Source organism: Triplophysa rosa, linkage group LG2 (genome assembly GCF_024868665.1).
Source record: "Triplophysa rosa linkage group LG2, Trosa_1v2, whole genome shotgun sequence".
In the NCBI taxonomy this organism is placed as follows: domain Eukaryota; kingdom Metazoa; phylum Chordata; class Actinopteri; order Cypriniformes; family Nemacheilidae; genus Triplophysa; species Triplophysa rosa.
The window spans coordinates 18,225,069-18,247,246 of NC_079891.1; the positions used below are offsets into that span (position 1 = coordinate 18,225,069).

Sequence of the window (22,178 nt, forward strand, 5' to 3'; positions counted from 1 at the left end):
GCAGATTGCGCAGACCCGCCTGACTTTATAACTGTATCTGCGCAGCCCGCGTTGTATAAAGAAGACGTGTGTCTGCGCAGCTCGCGCTGTATAAAGAAGACGCGCCTCACTTTATAACTGTGTATGTAATACAAAGAAAAAACATGTTATGATGTTAAGGAGTGAGTTCGATTTAGAAGGGAAATACTACAGAAATAGAGTGAAGGACGGTGACATGTGCAGGCACCAAAACTGCTGCTACCTAGAACAATCCCTGAGCACACATAGCAAGATAAGTGGCTGCCCTCCAGAGAATGGTAGGCATCTTACCCAGCCACGCCACACAAATGAAAAACTCACAGCTATGCTAATCCTGCTTCATTTCTGTGCATGAAGACTGTAACAGAAAATACAATGAACTAAAACAGCTGATATCAGGGGCGGACCGGCCATCTGGAGTATTGGAACTTTTCCCAGTGGGTCGCTAATGTATGGGGCCATAATGGACACTCGGGGCAGACAGACGGACGTTATTAACGCGAATGCACGCAACGCAAAGGCATTAGAGAGACAGACACATATACAGTACATGTAACGCAATGACACGTAACCCCCCCATCCCAGTCCGCCCCTGGCTGCTATAGTAAGAAATGTATGTGCAACTGCTAAAAATCTGCCTTTATAGAAAAGCAAACAGCTTGACTCTATAGAGGACAAGCATCGTGCAATTGATTGAAACAGCGCTTAAACACGCTTATTCATCAGGGATCCATTCAGAGAAGTTATGGCGCCTTCTCGGTGCAACAAATGATGTGCAAACCCCTCCTCCCCCTTCACTTTAGTGCAGCATGCACTGTTGATACTAAAAAACTTAGTGAATGACTACAGAAGACGCACCTCACTTTATAACTCTTTTATTGAATATAACATCAGAATATCAGTGGAGCTCGCGCTGTATAAAGAGGACACAAGCCGGAATTTATAACTGTCCAGCTCGCACTGAATAAAGATGTGTCTCTGCGAAGCTCGTGCCACACGCGCCTCACTTCACAACGCTGCAGCCCATCCCTACTGTCTGACTGATCACTTAAGCCAGTGGTTCCCAACCTTTTTTCCTTGGGGCCCCCCCACGTACATACAGGTATATGACAATCGGAGCCCCCCCAACCCTCATATATGTGTGTGTGTGTGTGTGTATACACACATAATTGCTACTCAAACACACATATATAGATAGTAAATATAAATAAATTAAATGAAATAATTGAATAATAAATTAAATTAAATGGTTAAATATGAGTAATATAAAAGATTTTATTTACATTTTTACTTGAATACTCAAATAAATTTTCAGTTTATTTCAGTCTATTTTCAGGTTATTGTATAAACATACAGAGTATACTGAACGTTATGAAAGAACTGTTAAACATTAACATTGCTGTACTTGCATAAAGAGATGTAGGCTACTGTCAATTACTGCTTATTTTACAAGGTGTCTTTTCATTTTGCTTGGTTTCATGCTGTCGTTTACCAATTTTTCACCACAGAACACACATTCTGTCTGAGACTTGACGCGAATCCCTTTGTGAATGTCTGCCGATGGAGCCGGAAAAATTCTAATAATTATTTTATACAAGATATAACTAATTTTGACTGCATTATCTTGGCATTGTAAGCACATGATTTTTTTAAAACCTACAAAAATATTCACGGACCCCAGGTTGGGAACCACTGACTTAAGCGTTAGTTTGTTATTTTGTCATTACTCACCCTCATGTCATTCAAGATTATAAACGTTTATATTTTTATATTTTAGCTTGTTTTTCAACCTGTTCAACTGTAAAAAAAATATTTGTTGTTTTTGTTGGTTCAACTTAAAAAAAATAAGTTACCTGGTTGCCTTAAAATTTTGAGTCCATTCAACTTAAAAAAACATTAGTTTGATGCAAACTCATTGTTAACTCAAATTTCTTAATTTACTCAATTATATTTTGTGCATGGAGACCAGGAGAATAGAAAAAAAATATTACACAGCATAAGTGTGAGTAAATAATCGCTAAATTATTAATTTGTAGGTGAAACTTTCTTGACTTCAGTTGACAATCAAGACATGAAATTCCATTATAATATTAATTAAAGTTAGGGCTTGATTTAATAATTTACAGAAGTGCTGAGGCAGAAGATCTTCACACACTTAGACCTTCAATTGCAATCAAATATTTATTGTAAATGACAGCTGACAGAATGTGTGATGAAGCAGTAAATAGCATATAATAAACATCGATTAACAAAATACACAACCCAATATATGCTTGAAAGATGTTCTCAGTCAGTTGGTCTGTATTAAAATTATATGCAGTTCACCAGGTCAAGTCAGCTGTGGATGAGCAAACATCCAAGTCAAGGGGAGCTGGCGATAAGATTTTTGTATGGTATGCCAAACATTTGAATCTAGCCTGGCCTCTGTGGAAGGCTTTGAAGTTTAGTTTGAGATTAAAACAAGAGACAGGCACTGTTGTTCCTAATAGGTCTATCAAGGATTCTAGGCAATTTTCAAAGCCACTTGTTCCCAGGATGCAAGGGTAGTGGAGTCACGCCCATAGTTATAGGTGTACTTTCAAGACACACTCCCTAAGCTCAACTCCCTAGCATGCTTCATCAGATCGCACCATAATTACTTTGTTGCGCATGCAGCAATGTATGCCATCAGAAAGAACCCTCTGACCTTACCATACACTTCATCTAAGACAGTTTCTCGAGCTAAGCATGCTATTTTACCACTAGAAGCAAACAGACAGAGAAAGCACAGGAAGTAAACCCCAAGAAGAGAAAAGAACTAACTCAAGACAATATCTTCACCTTTGCTTACTCAGTCTGACAAGCAACAGTTCACACAAAGCACAGTCTATCAACTTCCTGTGAGAAACTGTGACAACACCGAATGTAACACATGCTAGTGTTTATCTTCTTGATCTGTTGTTCCACAAATAGTCTGAACAGAAGTCTCACTTCAGCTGTGATTTTTCACCAAGATAATTTAAATCTGCTATAAAAGCCTTGTCATGCTGTTCAGGAAATAATATAATAAACACAATTAGTGGTCGACTGATTTGTTTTTTTAATAGCCAAGGCCGATACAGAAACTAAAAAAGCCCTAAGGCCGATAAGGGTCATTATAACATAAATTCAATTACAGTAAATGAGAAACATATAGAAAATTGGTCAAACTAAATTAACAATTATTGTCTATTACATAGCTAGTTTGTATAGCATTGTATAGCATAGCATTAAAACAGACTTGAAACTAAGAAAAGGTGCACATTGAGCCGGTGTGATAACCTTAAAGTGATAGTTGACCCAAAAATGAAAATTCTGTCATCATTTACTCATCCTCTTGTCATTTAAAACCTGTATGACTTTCTTTCTTCCGCAGAACAAAAAAGGTTATATTTTGAGGAAAGTTGGTAACCGAACAGCATTGGCCCCCATTCACTCCTATTGTATGGACACAAAAACAATGCAAGTGAATGGGGGCCAGTTACCAACATTCTTCAAAATATCTTCTTTTGTGTTCTGCGGAAGAAAGAAAGTCTTACAGGTTTTAAATGACAAGATTTTTGGGTGAACTATCACTTTAAGCGAAAATACCACGGTATTGAAATTACATCTCTAAAATATGTCATTTTTAAATGTCTCTTTTTTTAATTGAACACAATATATTTTATTTATAGGGAACATATAGAATATTTGGAACAAAAATAAACATATGTCAGCTTAATATAAATACAAGAGCCCATGCCTAGGTGCCCACATGACATTTGGTTATTCTTTTTTAAGAAGAATCGGTCGATTGTAAAAAAAAAAATGTATCGGCTGATGCTAATAACTGAACATTTTAAAATGACCATGGCGATATATTGGTCTACGACTAAATACTATGGACGTTATGGAAAAATCTTCGGTCACATAAGGAAATCGTCTATTTTATTAAGTACTTTTGCTCTGCATTTCTTTGGACAACTGTTACTTTTAGTGATAGGGAATAGCTAAGTACAACTAGCAAATCTACTAACTTACATTTTTCAGTAGCTTGACAATATCTCAGTTACTTTTAAAACACTGTAGCTTTTCCAGTACTTAAATACTTTTTCCAGCAAGTAGCAATGTAGCGTGACCAAAAGCTACATTCCGTTTCTCCTTTTGACAAACCTTCAATTTATTAAACCAGCGCAGTGTAGCTTCTTACTAGATCACAAACTAAAATCAATTATGATCGCCATCTGATGTTGTATCCAAGTATTGCGGCTTAACAATTGACTGAGAAGAGATCGTCTAATGATAACGTAAAAGACGTACAGTAGTGGATAGATATTTAAAGTTCAACACACACATCCTATTAAGCATTACGTGTATCTTTATATAATTTACAAAATAAACAATACTCTTATTTTAGCTTGTTGCTTGTCAAGAGAACTTCCCTAACACTGGTTACCTTTTAACAAAGTTCACATATGTAATACAAAGAAAAAACATGTTATGATGTTATTCTATTTAGAAGGGAAATACTACAGAAAGAGAATGAAACACGGTGACATGTGCCGGCACCAACACTGCTGCTACCTAGAACATGTCCCACGTTGGGCAAATCCCTGAGCACACATAGCAGGATAAGTGGCTGCCCTCCAGAGAACGGTAGACATCTTACCCAGCCACGCCACACAAAACAGCACAGCAATCCACTGGCACCACTTCAAAGCACAGCATTCTAATTAGAAAAACTCACAGCAATGCTAATCCTGCTTCATTTCTGTGCATGAAGACTGTAACAGAAAATACAATGAACTATAACACCTGCTACAGTAAGAAATGTTTGTGCAACTGCTAAAAATCAGCCTTCATAGAAAATCAAACAGCTTGACTCTATAGAGGACGAGCATCGTGCAATTGATTGAAACAGCGCTTAAACACGCTTATTCATCAGGGATCCATTCAGAGAAGTTATGGCGCCTTCTCGGTGCAACAAATGAAATCAAATCCAATGTCAAAAATAGGGACAGAGTCTGGCTGGTGCAAACCCCTCCTCCCCTTTCACTTCAGTGCAGCATGCACTGTTGATACTAAAAAACTTAGTGAATGACTACGGAAGACTAAAACCGATATTGGAGATGAAGGTATAATATTAACAGGCTTTGTGGACACAGGTAATAAGTCTCTGGCTTGCACATCTAAGAATGCCCTGAGTCCTTGAACCTCAGCGAAAAGGTGGAAAGCAGAGATGCTTAGAAGACAAACGGGGTGGATGGTGAGGATGGAGGGGCAGGTTTTGGAACGGGGTCAGCTCCTTTACAACGCAGCCAAAGGTTTTAACAATGGACGTATTCATGGCGACCAGTCGCGGGATTTTACACATAACTCGGCCTTGCCATCTCTTTTTGGGGTTCATGGTAGGTTTACGGTGACAAAAGCCTCCCCCTCTTTCTACCCCTCATCTTTTCCACCCACATGCCTTGAATGGAGGCAAGAAAACGTTCCCTGGTCCACCACATTTGGCTAAATTGAAGGATGCGCTCTTGTTGTTGTGGTACTTTGGGAAATAAGAATGCGGCACTTGTAGCAATAATGGTATCGGAATTGCTGTGACATTTTGGTGACATGGCAATAATGCTGATGATTGTGTGAAATCAATGCCAAATGCATGACATACATATAAATGTGACCCTGGATCACAAAACCAGTCTTAAGTAGCACGTGAAAATTTTTAGTAAAAGACAAAAATACATTGTGTGGGTCAAAATTATTGATTTTTCTTTTATGCCAAAAATCATTAGGATATTAAGTAAAGATCATGTTCCATGAAGATATTTTGTTAATTTCCTACCTTAAATATATAATAACTTCATTTTTTTGAGTGGATGGTCTGCCACAGTGCCCCTGATTAACAACTTCAAAGGCAATTTTCTCAATATTTTGTTTTTTTTGCGCTCTCAGATTCCAGAGTTTTAAACGGTTGTATCTCAGCCAGATATTGTCCTATTTTAACAACTCATATATCTATAGAAAGTTTATTTATTCAGCTTTCAGATTATGTAAAAATCTCAATTTCGAAAAATTGACCCATAAGACTGGTTTTGTTGTCCAGGGTCACAAATTACAAAAGAAAATAAATGAAAAATATGGATCATCCAGGTTGTATTAAAGATTTTTAAAGAGCATGTCAGACGTAAATGCAAAATAAACAGTTCACACAATTTTCATTAACAGGTTCCCTTTTGCCTATTGGTGATCCATATGAGACTTTTTCACTTAAAATCACATTTTAGTGAATGTCTCATTTGAGTTACAACACAAATCGTTAGAATAACAAAACCGCCATAAGACAATGTGCTGACCTGATTCTGACCCCTGGAAAAGAAAGGATATGAAAGAATAGTATTCATATCTTACAACATCATTCCCCTCCTCACCCCGGGGGCACCAGTCTAACATTACACACACCATCCCGATTCGATCTCAAAGGCTTCTCAACAAAACAATGAGCTGTTAGAATAATACAATGTGAAATGCTACTTAACACTTATTTTATCTTTGTTTTAGGGATCTTAAGACACAAGCACAACAACACAGACTGAAGTAGGGGGTGGGTGGAAGCTCTGTCTGAATCACTCCTTTTCCATTGTAACAAAACTTTGGGTACCAAGCGCTGAGTCTTGTCTTCGTGGGTGTCGTGTTTTGTATACAGCTTTACTTGAATGCCCCTGGAGCTTTGTTGGCTTTGTAATGGCATGACTCTGTCTGCTTGTTAGACCCTGAACTCCTGCTTGACCATGAATGCCACGTCACGGTGGTATTTCTGGTGTCCAAGAGGATTTCAATAAATGGAATAAAACATGACAGCAAAAAAGAGATGCACAATGTAAAAGAAAAGAACAAATAGAACAAAGCTCAGCAGATTCAAAGGGCAGCACATTTTTTGGTCAATTGAACCAAATTTACTAAATCCTAAAATGATAAATGGACCCTAACAAAATAAATAAATAAATTGTTTTTTGTACAAATGAACAAAGATGTAGCTTTTTCTGCCAAGATTATTCCTCCCTGTAAATGCACATACAAAAAAAACCATACAGATTAAAGTATTAGACTATACTCTTTTTGGATGTAAATGTTTAGTTAAAATTACTTATCATTCCGAAGTAACTCAAAGTCTCTGCAGGGGTGGATCTCGTGCAACAGCCTGACTTTAAGTGTCTTGCTCAAAGACACAATTCTGATGATGTAGGCAACTCTTTTAAAGTCATTCTTTGACCTAACCGGATAGGGCTGGACAGTATCAAAGTTATATACCAGTGCACCAGAATAAAATGTCTATATCGTGGTATATAAATAAGTAGGCATGGCTAATGCTGCAGGTGACTATGGAAAACATAAACACACACATATATATAAAAAGACACAGAAAAAAAAGTTTTTTTCTGAATTTACTTTTTATAGGTTTAAGTAAAATGATCATTTTTGTTTCGTTCTGTGAACTAGTGTCAACATGTCATCCAAATTATTATTATTATTATCCAATTATTCACTGCTTTTATATAGCCACGTAGCCACGACACACATCCATTTGTTCAATCCAAATTTCTTCTTTAGGTTTTATGGCAGTTTGTAAACCAACTTTATATTTTTCATACCACCACCCAAGTGTAAACAGAAATCTAGCTCAAACATACCACACCATCTTAAAAGAACGATAATGTGACGTTTTCGTACGCCACGTCACCTGTAAATGCCATAAAACTTTTCCATTGCAGTTTTACGAAATATTCCATTAGTGAATTGCCTAAAAGAACACCTCGTGCGAGCGTAAAAACGTTTTTGCAATATATGGGAGTTTTCGCGAAATTGGGCGTATTTTTAATTCACGATTTCAATTTCAATTTGAAGAGTAAAGGAAATGCAGCTACTGTCTGTTTCATCAAAAACGAGAGATGAGTCTGGCACTCTTTACTGTGACTTCATCTTATAATTTAACAAACCGACAGAAAAACGAATCATAGCTGACAGAATTACGCTATTAAATGATAATAACTCATAAAACAGGTGACAGCTGCATGACTCACAAACCCCCTTCAGTATTAATCAGCACTAGCAGTAAGTATTCTCCTCAGTGGATTTAGCTTCAGTCTACATATTTAGCACTTCACTAGATATCTAATCTGTCTGTTAAAGTACTTTCTCTAACCATGTATCACTCAATGCAGTAAAAAAGCAAACCTCACACCTGTCCACCTCCTGACCCATTTCTGTTTGAGAGGAAAGATAACAACACGGCCCTCTCAAAGGTCATTCTTGTATTCTTTTTGTAAGCTCTTAATGTACAGCACAGTGCTGCTTGCTGGGCCACAAGATAAATCCCACTGTAAAAAAAGCTTTGATTTAAACTACTGAAATGTGTTTAGAGAAAGACTCTCAAATATTATTGAGTTTGTGAGAGTTCCTTTAGTGCAGAAATACTCCAGGGAGCTTCTGGCTTGATAAATTCCAAGAATTTCCCTTTACGGTCTCATTATTCACAATAATACAGCAAAAATCTGCAGCGATGCATATTTTCACATTTAATATCACCATTATACTGATAACTTTATAGCCCATTTATAATCATAAAATCAGTTTGCTCTGACGTTAAACAAAATATAATTCTTAATACACACACTAAAATGTAATGTACTTTAGATCAATTTGATGAGCTAAAGCTGTCAGAATCACATCATTTAAATAGTGTAATTGAATAAAAACATTAAAGAGCCATTTGTTTTTCGCAGTGTACATGATAAAACTACACATGCTTTTATTGTTAAAAACACTCAATGGTTTCTCTGATCTTCACAAATGCAGGATCAAGTAGTGGGTGGTTGGAAGCTCTCGTCTGTCATTATCACTTCTTTGCTATTGGTCTTATTGGGTACCAAAAATCTTCTGAGGGGTCAAAGGAAGGCAGCCTTTGTATAAAGCTTGACTTGAATGCCTGGTGCTCATTAATATGGCTTTGTTATGGAATGACTCGAGGTCAGGTAGTGGAACGTCTGCTGGGTTGTTAAATCCTAATTTAGGCTCTTAACTACTGTTTGACCATGAATGGCGAGTTATTGTGGTAGTACATTGGAACGGGAAAACACACATTTGACATGATATTTGCACCAAACTTTAAAAAATTGTTGTTGAAATGTATTAAAAATCACTTTAACAGAGAGAGGTCCTCCATATCTATCTCACTATAATACAGATGGCATGACTCATACTAGCTACTAAAACGTGTTTATTCCTCCATCTAAAGATATTAAAAGAATGACACAACTGGATCTGGTTTATCTAATTCAGAGAAACGGTCTCAAAATCTTTCTTTCTTTAAAAAGCTAAGAATATTTAGTATAAATGCCTATACCAAGTAGCCCTAATGCTGAAGCCCCGTCCCTAAACACTCACTACACAGAGCAAAGACATGAATATTTTACTGCAATGTTCATTCCAGCAGCTTACTTGAGAATCTCTCCAGCACAGAAAAGAATCTGGTATAATAACAGAGATCTGGATCACACACACACACTTGAGAGGTCCTGGGTTCCTAAATAACCCTTTACTTTATTTTTTTACTCTAAATCCTTAAAGCTGTCGTGTAAAAGATCTAAAACGCAGACCCCCTACAAATTATTACATTTCCCACGAAATGCTTTCAGGCTCTCACAACCCTAAGACTTTGTTATCAATTGCGTAAATGGTCATTTTAACCCAAGCGCCTGTGAAATGACTAAACAGTCCTAATGACAGATCAGCACTCGATTCTGAAAATACCTTGAAGGTCATCCCTCCCTTTCCGTTCCTCTCTGTTTTACAATCCTTCCATTGCAAATTACAGTTTTCCCTATGAAAAGGCAAAGCAGACCGTATCCAGGTGTTTTGTACTGCTTACAATCACTGTCATGACACCTGAACACAGAGAAGCTAAGTGTAGCATGCGTTTGATGTCGAGATGGATGACAGGAGAGGTAGAGGTAGAGACAGCCGTGGGATAACCACAGGGAATGTTCGGAAACATTACCAGCCTCGCTGCCCTGTCTACCTGTAAATCATCCCATAGCACAGATACTGACAATTAGTCAACCAGAGACCAGAGACTGAACACAGGTGGTACAAGGAACAAGCAGATTCCTTTCAACAAGACAGCACTATGCCAAAAAAGTCAAGGTAGGGGGAGTAATATTAAAAAAGAGACTGGATAGTGGTGCATATGGGTCTGGTATAGGGTTGTCACGGTACCATAAACATGTCTTACGATACTATACCAGCTGAAGTATCTCGATACCAAGTAGTATCAAGATGCTGTGCCATATAATTCAAATCTATACAATAAAACAGATTTAGATTAAACATTTTGTATTTACTATAGTAAACTGTATTATACTTTGCACTAGAATATGTTGTTGTATTAACTGTAGTAATTGGATAAATTGTAGCAAATACATTTACATTTAGTCATTTGTAAATACTATAAATACTGTAGTATACTTAAATATTTACTATGATAAGAGTAAAAAACACTAGTATCTATGAGTTTTAGTAGTTTACTGTAGTAAATACTAAAGTGCACTAGATCATTTTTCACGTAGGAACTAATTCAAATGTTGGAAAAATTTAATTGATACAGCAGTCTTTATAAAGGGAAATATTAGGCTTACTTTAAATGCAGAACTAAAACGGCCAGTAGGTGGCGTCAATTTTCCACTTAGTTAGTGAATCATTTAACCAACTCGTTCAAATCGCCAATTTGAATCATTAACTCGTCCGAGACATTCAAAACACACATTCATTTAGGAGATAAACACCGCAAAAAGGCAGATGTAAGTGTTCAAATAAATATTATTGCGCATATGCAACATTAACTACGGTACTACGATACTATCGTTTCAAAAATAGAGAGGCATCGCGGGTATTTTGAAGCTTTAGCATCACGATGCTACCGTAGCACCGGTACACCGCGCAACCCTAGTCTGGTATAGCATATTTCTCTCAGAATAGCTCTGAACCTTTGAAGCGGCATTAAACTTTAGGATTTATACTTCTATAACTATTTCATATATAGTTATGTAGACATGAACTGTGGGGCCACTCTCATCAATCTCCGTATAAATAACAAGACTTTACTGATTGCGTGTAATGTATACGTCAAATTTTGCGTGCATTCAATACGCCAATCCTTCCCATTAGCTTCAGTGGAGAGTAGATGCGTCCAAATGAAGCGATTTTATAAATACGTATTATTCCCACTTTAATAGATATTTTGGATCACCTAAACCTATCCCAACAATACAAAACACGCAACAATCAAAAAGAAGTGAGACACGGATATTTATTGCAAAATAACAAAACAAACTTAAAAACAGTATAAGCATTACAAGACATGTTGAATTCCAAGTCTGCTAAAGTCATACGATACCCCATTTACTTCCATGTTATGAACACAAAATCACTGAGACGCTTCTCAAAATATTTTCTTTTGTGTTTCATATAAGATAGTCATACACAAGTTTTGAATGACATGCGGGTGAATAAATGGTGACAGAATTTTTCTTTGTGGGTGAACTATCCCTTTAAAAATAGAAAAAATATACAATATTAGAGAAAAACACAAATCCAGGGATTCTGACACTTGTGTAAATCTGATGAGATGAGATTACTGAAGTGAAAAACTGAGTGTGGGCGGGGCATGAAGAGTCTTGTTACCTTGACTGCTAGAAATATAAGCAAGCTTTGCTGACATGGTTCTCTATAGCAAAGAGGGTGTCTCCTCAGGACAATATAAAGAATGCCTGTGTGCAAAGGCATGGGAAGCATGACCCCTAGCAGATGTAATCGTCTGTTTACTATTTATACACTCACAGGTTTGGTTGTGGCATCTCGACACCATTGAGAAGCAGGAGCTCACAACTTGCTGGGCAGCACAGCCTAGCACATTTTAAAACTAGCACAACTAGTTCAACTGATGACATTATTTAACCCCCTTTGAGTTTTTTCACTTTGTGGAAAAAAAAAATTGTGTTTTTTTTAGCTTTTCTCTCTAAGTCAGTTATTGAGTACGACCAAGGAAAACGAAATGAAGCTCCAAATAAAAATGTAAAATGTTATATCTTGTAAATGAATCAAAAACAAAGTGACTAGACTGATTACTTCACCAATAAACCAACTTTGAGAAGCAAAGTCTATTCTAAGCCATTCATCTGTTGTCACACGTGCAAAGACTGAGTCACTCGTCACATACTTCCTGCAAAGGTTTGACCCCCTCGCCGGTGTTGCTTACGAGAAGGTTCATGGTGTAAAGGTCACTAACCTTTAGAGCCCACACTTAACCCTCCTACTCCATTGTGTGTTGTTCTGTCCCCGTCTTTCTTCATTCCCATGCATCTCATCCTGATGAAGAGCTTTTTAGTGGGGGAGGTGAAAGGCTAAGGTTTCGATTGGGATAAAATGTGGAAACTAAAATTCTCAAATTCAAGTTTCCTTGTGATTTCTGTCTGCAGTATGTCTTAAAAACACTGTTTACCACAATGCGAATGTGAATATCACCAAACAATATGAATCCTTGGCTTTGATTTTTTTTTACTTCTCTCAATCTTAAATGATATAGCCTTGATGGAAAAAAAACTTGCCCCTAATGTGTGTAACTGACCAAAAAAAGTCATTAGATTTTGTCATGTTGTTCAAAATCTGTATTTGACTGTTCTGTGGAACACAAAATAAGGTGTTTTGTGAAATGAAAGTTTTTGTGTCCATACAGTGGAAGTCAATGGGGGCCAATGTTGTTGGATTACTGACATTCTTCAAAATATCTTCTTTCGTGTTCTACAGAAAAGTAAAGTCATACAGGTTTGGAATGACGTGAGGATGACTATATGATGAAAGAATTCATTCATTATTTTTTGTAACCTATACCTTTAATATAAGTCATGCTATTAAGAGAGTTCAGATTTACCTCTGTTTACCAATTTCCCACCATTTATAATAATAATTATAATAGTGATAAGGGGCTCATGAGGTGGATTATTATTTCCAAAACTGACACCAACATTCAGATTTCGAACACCTTTTACACTGCCAAAGCACCTGTGGGGTTTTCATTAAACACAGAAAAAGATACAATCAAGATAATAATCGCATCTTCTATCGCAAATCACTCCTAAATTAGCACGCATAAATGCCAGCGTGAATGAGATTGATGCTAATTATATAAGCTATTCATTCTGCCGCATGAACCTGCCAAGGGCTTGCCTCTAGTTAAGTTCATTATCAAATGATCTAAACAATGTGGAATTGGATGACAGTTTTCTTGGCTAAAGCTTCTTGCTAGATCCTTTGTTATAAATTGGGATTCAATCCAAAACCTGTAGAACTGACGTGTGAAGATCTCTTTGTACTAGCAAAACAAGTAGAAACTCTGTTCCAACGCCTTGTGCGGAGGGCCACACCGCAAATGGCTTTGTTTTGCCCCCTGAACAGAAGAACATAAGCAAGAAGCAAAATTAAGCACCTGAGGGGGAAGGAGGCTGGAGCCAAAGACAGGCCCCGTCTGGCTCTCTCCTTCCTCAGGCTACCATCTTTCTGCACCTCTGTCATTTTACCTCCGCTTGTCTCCATGGAATTCACAGAGAAAGAGCCATGTACACAAACACAACAGACACAATAGCAGAGGTGAAGTCACAGATTATCAGGGTGGAGATGCCGAGTATTTGTTACAGCCCTCAAAATTCCTTGGTTCAAAAACTTAGCAAGAATGACAAAAACACTTTAAAGTGATCTTTCGAACAAGGCCTCCGGTTTATTACGCACTACAGTATATAGTTCAGTCTACACATAATTCTTCATCCCTCAACCTTCAACCTTTTGGTCGTTTTGGTAGGGGATGAAATTGTAGTGCATCAATTGCTGAATTCTAAATGTCAGAATGAATCATGTCTGAGCATGAATTATCCTGACTGGCAGCAGGTTGACTTCTGCCAGCAGCAGCACTTAGGGGAAACCAACAAGTAGCCGAAACCTCCGTAGGAGTTTCTTAAGCATTATTCTGAGGTAAACATTTGCAGATTCAATCTGGAAATGACCTCATCTTGGGATGGCTTTATATTAGGATACCATGAATCTATTTTTTTTTAGGATAGTTCACCCCAAAATAAAAATTCTGTCATCATTTATTTACCCTCATGTCGTTTAAAATCTGTATATGACTCTGTGGAACATAAAAGACAACGTTCTGAGAAATGTCTTACTGGTTTTGTGTTCATACAATGGAAGTCAACTGAAGCCAATAATCTTTGGGTTTTCAAAATATCTTGTGTGTTCTGCAGAAGATGAAAAATCTTACAGTAATAGAATTGCATGGTTGAGTAAATTCTGAAAGAATTTTATTTGTCAGATTTTTCAACTATTCTTTAAGCATGATACAAAATTGACACTATACACTACCAGTCAAAAGATCTGGTATATGGTATATGAAGGTATATGCTTAAATATCTGAAGCAGACAAAAATATAATTTTGCAAACATACATGTTTTTTCCTGACAAAACTAAACTTTTTTTTTTTATAAAAAATGTTTCTGAAATGTATGACTGAATAATGAAGAAATAACAGCCAATAAGAGTACAGAATAGATGGAAACTCCTTAAATATTGTTAAAAAAGGACACCAAGAAGCTGTTTGATAAAATGTCAAGAAAACATTTCTGCAATTTCTAGTCAAAAGGTGACTACATGGAAAATGATTAAAATAAAACATTATTTTAACTTGTTTATTTATTGTTACATAATTCCCATAGTTCCCTATGTTTTATTTGATCATTTTGAGGAGTTTACAATTATTATAAAATGCGAAAAATATGAACACATAAGTGTCCCAAAACTTTTGACCGGTAGTGTATATATTGCTGGCTTATTTTCAACCCAGCGTTGGCTCAAAAATGGACAAACCCAGTCATTGGGTTAAATTAACCCCAGAATAGGGTTTATTTTTGACCCAACAATGGGTTAAAACAACCCAGCATAGCATATTACACAACCCAATGATTGGGTTCGTCCCTTTTTGAAAATAACTCACACTGGGTTAAAAATAACCCAGTATTTTTTAGAGTATATTAGTCCATGCATTGTATTCTCTGGGAATTAAACCTATGACCCTGGCATTGCTAGGTGTGTACTACTACATGAGGATATTTATCAATGGAAGGGGTATTTAAAAAAATCCTTGAGGAAGCCACTAAACTAGCACAGCTGTTTACAGTTGTCAATGAATGAAGTTTAACATTACATGTGTAGTCACAGATGTGTTTATCTGCATTTTAAAAACCCTTCAAACACAACGCATCCAATCAGAACTTAGATTCGGAACTATTTGTTTTACAACAAACGTGTTTTGTGGGTCTATTCCAAAGACTACATAAGTCTTTGGAATAGAATGCCAGCTGAAAAATCAAACACACACACACTCTTGACCCTGTATGGATTGACTGCTCATGACTGATTTTCTCATTTGGACAACAGCCACACATCTCTCCTACCTGCTGTTGCTTAACACTTGTGTTGAAAAGCCGTGCCATGGCCATAAACAAGGCAAAATGCACCTACTGTTTAAATCTTTAGGCGACAGAGGAGAGAGAGAGACGGAGAGAGACTTGCTTGAAGAACACTATGTGAGCCTAAAGTTCCTGGGTGGTGGTAGTTTAACAACACACACCCTTTACATCTACAAATCTGTCCACAGCATGGGACATAAGACAAACACACTTTAAGCTGTAAAATACTCGAAATGAACTGGGCAACAAAAGCTGATGACCTCTAGACAAACAACTCAAAAATGAGACAAAGTTAAAACTAGCAGTCTGAGGTGTTAAGACAGTCTGGTGTGTTTTGAGTGTTTGTCTATTAGCCAATCAGTGTCTTTGCTTTCAAGCAAGTCAACTACGTGCAGACATGAAGAACAATTCAAAATCTGGTCTCCTTTATACTAAGTATCCAGGAAATCCCAGATGGAGGAATTTAAATGCGGCTAAGCAACTTTTCTGTAAGTCAAACATCGCTGTGTGCTCTGGACACAAGTGAATGGGTTTTTTTATAGTGCTGTTTAGTCCTGTCAGTGGGAGAAAATCATGTGTTCAGTGGGCCAGAAAAGGGGATCAGCTTACCTAAAGGTTTGCTGGATAACCCACTGAAGCCACTCACAAACATGCAAAACTACATCAACCCATCACTGTAGCATTAATGTAACAGGGCCAATTCACCACAAATAAAACCCAAGTCTATCTGTGGTGATGTAAAAATAGAATCCAACAGCAAACAAAAAGGTCTGTTACTACTAGCAACTAGGAAAAAACTCTCTGAAGGAGAAATGTTCTTGTCATCCACATGTTTTGATGCATGTTTTGTTTTACAAGGCCATGTAAAGGTCTACAGGATTAGGTTTCCATCTTTACGTGCACTAACACATGCTATATAAATCGTATTAAATGACCTGTCTCACTATAAAAGAGGTAAAACAATAAATTAGGGAAACATTCTACTGAGGCTTAAGTCAAAGAGAAGCTCTTTGTGTCATGAGGTCATGAACGCTCAATGTTTTAGCCGGTGAAGAACATGGTTGCCCTTCTGAATGACATGAGGTATTTCTAACATCATGGGTGGTACGAACGTCAGTTCCTCCACTGGGGAATTATTATCAGAGCTTTGGCAAATAATCCAGTCCATTGTTACTGATGTTACAGTATATTCTATGTTATATGTTATATTAAATACAAATCACTTTAGCTATCCCATTGACAAAATAATGATACAGGGTTCCCATATTTTTGTTGTTTTCAGAAATTACAGAACACAAAAGAAGGCATTTTGAGGAATGTTGGTAACCGAACAACGGCAGTACTCATTCACTATTATATATTGTATGGACAAAAAAACAGTGCAAGTCAATAGGTACTGCCGTTGTTCAGTTACCAACATTCTTGAAAGTATCTTCTTTTGTGTTCTGCAGAAGAAAGAAAGTCATACAGGTTTAAAAAGGACAAGAGGGTGAGTAAATTATGACAGAATTTTTTATTTTTGTGTGAATTATCCCTTTAATATCATTTTTATGCACCAGTACACAAAGGCAAATTCATGTACATGTAAACCCACAGTACTTGGCAATATAGATGATTCTTGAGTTCTATTCTTGAGTTGCCCTACATTTCGATTGCTTAAAGGAGTACTACTTGCAACGCACGGAATTTGTACCCCTGGGCAAGAGTGATATGTTTAGTTATGGTATCGTACTATCTTTCAGAGGGTGCTGCATAGGGGCAAGTGTTATGGTACCGAGTCTCATTCATCTTTGTGGAATGTCCAGCAGACACATGCAACACAGGTGTTTACAGGTGTCTTCGCATTAGAAATCAACACTCCTGAAAAATCACAGCATCTGCCAGGTCATCTTATCTTCAGTTAATACTCTCTTGTTGTCTGTAAGACGTAAACATGACACAGACGCTGCATCCCAAAGCAGCACAACTACAACAAAGAGATGCATTTAAACAAATATACATATTCTAACACAGCTTTGTTGCACTGTGTCTTTACACATAATTGCTTTAAACCTGCTGTGTAAAGACACCTGTTTTAAAAAGCACAGAGTAACAATTTACAAATAATTGTTGAAAAACTTTGAAGCAACTGCCTGAAGCAACTCAATAGCACCTTCGAATTACAAGCCAATATCAACATCATAACACTTGCATTGTATTTTAAAGAACAACGTTTAATTACTTTCTAGTTGGTTCATTAATCTGTAAAAACAAGATAATCTTTACTTTAAAATCACATAATACATCACATGTACAAAATAATCATGACACTTAAGTAAATTACATTAACACTGCTATATTAACATAATGGTATATCAAACCTTTGAAAAAAAATGTAACACTCACAGAAACGGATATACTCAGCAAATTTGGTTTTGAGTACATAGCCACTATAAAATTAAACTAAGATTTTTTTACTATATTGAAGCTTTGATTTTCAAACTACCCACATTTTTGGACCAGCTACTTAAATCTTGTCTTCTTACGTGTTTTATCAGGACACTTTGGCTTCATATGTTTTGGCAGATTTTTCTTTTGAACTCTAAAAAGCCTCTTGCTGCCTCTTTCCAGCATGTCTCCACCTGCCCGCGACCATCTTCCCAACTCTCCCCCCCCACTTTTTCACATAAAGACTCTTCAATCCCAGGAGAAGCCAAGTTATAGGGCATTACACATACCATTCACTTCCATGGCACAGTTCTCAGAGCAAGGACAGAGGAATCCCGCTGCTGTGTTTACACTACTTTTAATTACGGTCATTTACGCAATGGCATTATTCCCCATTAAACCACAAAGAAAACTTGTTGCGCACAGTTCTAAATTATGCATTTGTAAAGAAAACCTATTAAACATTTTCTTTTGTAATAACACAAGAGAGAAACACTTTTAACAGCTTCTATGCATGTATGATAATATAATTCCTGCAAGTAATCATGGGTGAAGTTTAAAATTGCACGCTTATGTTAAACCCAAATTGCTGTCAGATCTGTAAAGGGAACAACGAAAGGGCAATCTTATCTTCCGCAAGCACGCAGTGTGGCAAATGAAGAAAAACAAACCCGTGGATATCTGAGAGGTGCCCTACAATTTGCACTAAGCTGCGAAAGAGACACCTGAATGCTTTCTCCCAGCAGCCATTTCTCAATATACATAATCTAGACCATCTCATCCTCATTGGCATTCACAAAGTCCGTATGGATTCATTATTTATGAGGCACTTCTCCTCAAATATATCCGTAGTGACAGTTAGGTCTTTTTTTTACTGATACTTTATCAGGCGACTCCTTTCAGAGCCAGTGCTCTGATAATGGTCCCCCAAATAATGAATAACACAATGTCCATCTTGCAAAAATGGGACTAGATTATTATTTAAATTTCCAGATCTCCACCCAGGAACATTCAAACTCGGATTCAAAGAAAGCGAAAACAAGGGAGGGGGTACATACCTCAAACAATGAGCCTTGATGGACACATGCTCCTGTGGATGGGGAGAACGGAGAAAAGAATCAATGCATGAGCTTTCACCCACAATCCAATTGACAAGTTCATTATTACTTGCAGACAAGTGTCACAGTCATGGCATGTATCTGACAACGTCTTGGACAGTCATAAATGCCCTTCCTGTCTCCCAGTGTGAGAGAAAACAAAAGATTGTCACGCACTGCTTTAATGAAATTTAACGGTTTACACTCAAATGGATGAAGAGAAAATTGATGTCAGTGTGTTACACTCCTAATATGTTTTGAGTTGTTTACAATTCTTAGTTTATATATTAGTAAATACTGTAAAGACGATGTATTAAGATTTCATTCTTTTTGATTACATACCTGAAAACCTACAGAAAAAGTTCAGAATTTCATTCAAAGTGACGACATAACGCATGAGAACAATTTATGCATCAAAGTTCCTCACAGAATCACCTATCACAACATTGCCAAACAACACAGTCGCTAGTGAGTTGTAGTGAATCTCTGCCCTTGATCTGAGATGTTTATAGTTTAGAAACGAAATGCAGGATGCAGATCGCGTTTGATATGCTGATGCACAAATAAGGAAGCAGCATCAGTCATAAACATGCAGTTATGGAACATACCACCATTGAATTATCTGTATTGCGCACTGATTGTAAATCGACCAACCACTCAAAATGTGCATGAATTTGCTAGTTTGACAAACAATTTATTACTGAATAAAGTAAAATCCCGATAGCTAGAACACCAACCTTCTACACCGAGCGAGCTGGCACAACATCCAATTAAAGCGGCGATAAGGATCCAAACAGGACCCATATTCACTTTAAAGACTGTTTCTGTAATCCAAATGTTAAAAATCACAATCACTTCAACTTGAATCTGAAATAGAGGGTATCATCGTTGCTTTCCCGAGGACTCAAAGCAAAAGCTGCGACAGTGACTGAGCTTGAAGTCCTGCAGTAAGACGGTCGGTCTCGTTGCTGGAAAGCTTCCAGTCCGAATATACACTCCGGTGCGCTGTCCAACTTAATGATCAACGAAACTTACAACAGAAAAGTCCTGCCTCCTAAAAGTACAAGCACATTGCAAGGAAAACTTGGGAGGCGAATAATTACACAGGAGCGCGCTAACAACCAACGTCGTTTTGAACTTACGAGCTGCTCATTAAAGTGAGTTACTGGAGACCCTACCACTAGATGCATTCACGAGTTAAGCAGTCCCCCCTCCTTCTCCTCACCCTTCTGTGGGAACAAAACCTGTAGCCATTCGAGTTTTGACGGATATGTTAAATTCTTGTGAAACTTCAAATCAATGGAAGCACTTTTACATTCAATTAGTTGTGCCTCATTTTCAGAATCCTGCATGTGTATTCTGAATTTTATAGAATACATTTCTTTCTATTTTTTATTAAACGTGTCAACAAAATGCATTAGTAGAACGATAGTCGTTTATATTTGACACGGATTGCTTTGAGTGAGTCACGTGCAACAGTGCAATCCGATCCTTGGTCAATAACCACAGATAAAAAAGAAACATGGACATTTTTTGCTTTGCAATAAACCGTGACACACCCCTATAACCAATGCACTATTTTCAAATCACCATTTAATCCTAAGCATTGTAAATAAATTATATTGATTTCATATTTGGTACATGCAGCAAAACTCTGATCTTGTTCTTTTAACATTCATGTGCTAAAGATATTTTGAAAATACCAAATAAAGGACTGTTATTTTTACCGCAGTATTAACAGTATAATCATCAGCGACACGTGAGGTGGTTGCTGCCTGTAAGAATGGCGCGTGATGTTTTACTGCCACCTGGTGTTGATACGTTGAGAACAACAAGAAGAGATTCCTATAATTATACAGTGCTTTTCACGCTACGTGTTTTCGAACAGCTGCACAGACAAAAAAAACGTTTTGTGCGTTTTTGATGTTTAAATTGAAAACTACTTTGACAAATTTCATGGTCCATCGCTGAAAGAGATTGTGGAGGCAGAGTTCCGTTTTCTTTGACATAACATGGACGGCTGTGTATTTGTTCAGTGTGGAATTATAAAGTTCTATCTGCATTTTGAGCAGTTTTGTATGGAAGCCCGTTTCCGCCAGGGTTGGGATTTTTTTAGATTTAATAAGTCATTATTATGACTTAGTATCTCAAAATAATGAGAAACTAAGTCGAAATTTCGACTTAGTAACTCATAATAATGACTTAGTATCTCATAATAATGAGAAACTTTCTCATAATAATGACTTAAGTATCTCAAAATAATCAGAAACTAAGTCAAAATTTCGACTTAGTAACTCATAATAATGACTTAGTATCTTATAATAATGAGAAACTAAGTCGAAATTTGGGTCCATTTATTATGAGATACTAAGTCATTATTATGAGTTACTAAGTCGAAATTTCGACTTAGTTTCTCATTATTTTGAGAAATTTCGNGGGGGGTAGAATCCAGGCGTGTGGGTAAAAATAAACCCTTTAGTATTTTTCAATTACAAAATACTAAAGCTATTCTTGTTTAAAGCTATTGTTGTTGAGCAAAAGCTAATTCGGCTTGCCATAGTAAAGCCTAACACGCGTCACCTAAACAGAAGCCACGAACATTGCTAGTCTCATTTACGATTTGGTTCGAGAACCAGGAATCGCATTTATGATTTCTTACTGCCATCTACAGGAAATTGCGCAAGTTTTCGTCCGAGTGAAGGTTTTTGACTGCCATCTACAGGAGACACGACGTTAGTCTCCGCGTGCAAGCGAAGGGGGGTAGTCTCCAGCCGGGGGGTCGAAAATAGGCACAACACCTGTGTTGTGCCGAAAAAAGCACGCCTGCCGTGAAAAGCACGCCTGCCGTGAAAGGCACCCCCGTCGCGGGAACGCGCATTTGCTGAAATTCTTCTAAAAATAGAAGGCAGAAACTGCAGTGCTGTTTAAATCCACTAGATGTCCTCAGTGTGTTAAGCAGTTATAAAATGCAATTGCTTTTATGAAACGGTTACTGCATACGCGTAGCATAGTTTCATAAATACAAATCAGGCATTTTATAAAGCAATTATTATTAAAAATTATTTT

General features: G+C 37.1%; 1 protein-coding gene across 1 annotated transcript in view; it reads right to left on the bottom strand.

The window, feature by feature from the left end:
* Positions 1–20,280, bottom strand: part of fras1 (Fraser extracellular matrix complex subunit 1) — a 143,210-nt gene extending 122,930 nt beyond the window's left edge. The window contains exons 1-2 of the mRNA XM_057361919.1: positions 19,850–20,280; positions 19,074–19,105 (exon numbers count right to left, since the gene is read on the bottom strand). Coding sequence (XP_057217902.1) covers positions 19,074–19,105; positions 19,850–19,916 — 99 coding nt within the window. The 5' untranslated portion in view covers positions 19,917–20,280. The remainder of the gene's footprint in view (positions 1–19,073; positions 19,106–19,849) is intronic.
* Positions 20,281–22,178: the final 1,898 nt, after the last annotated feature.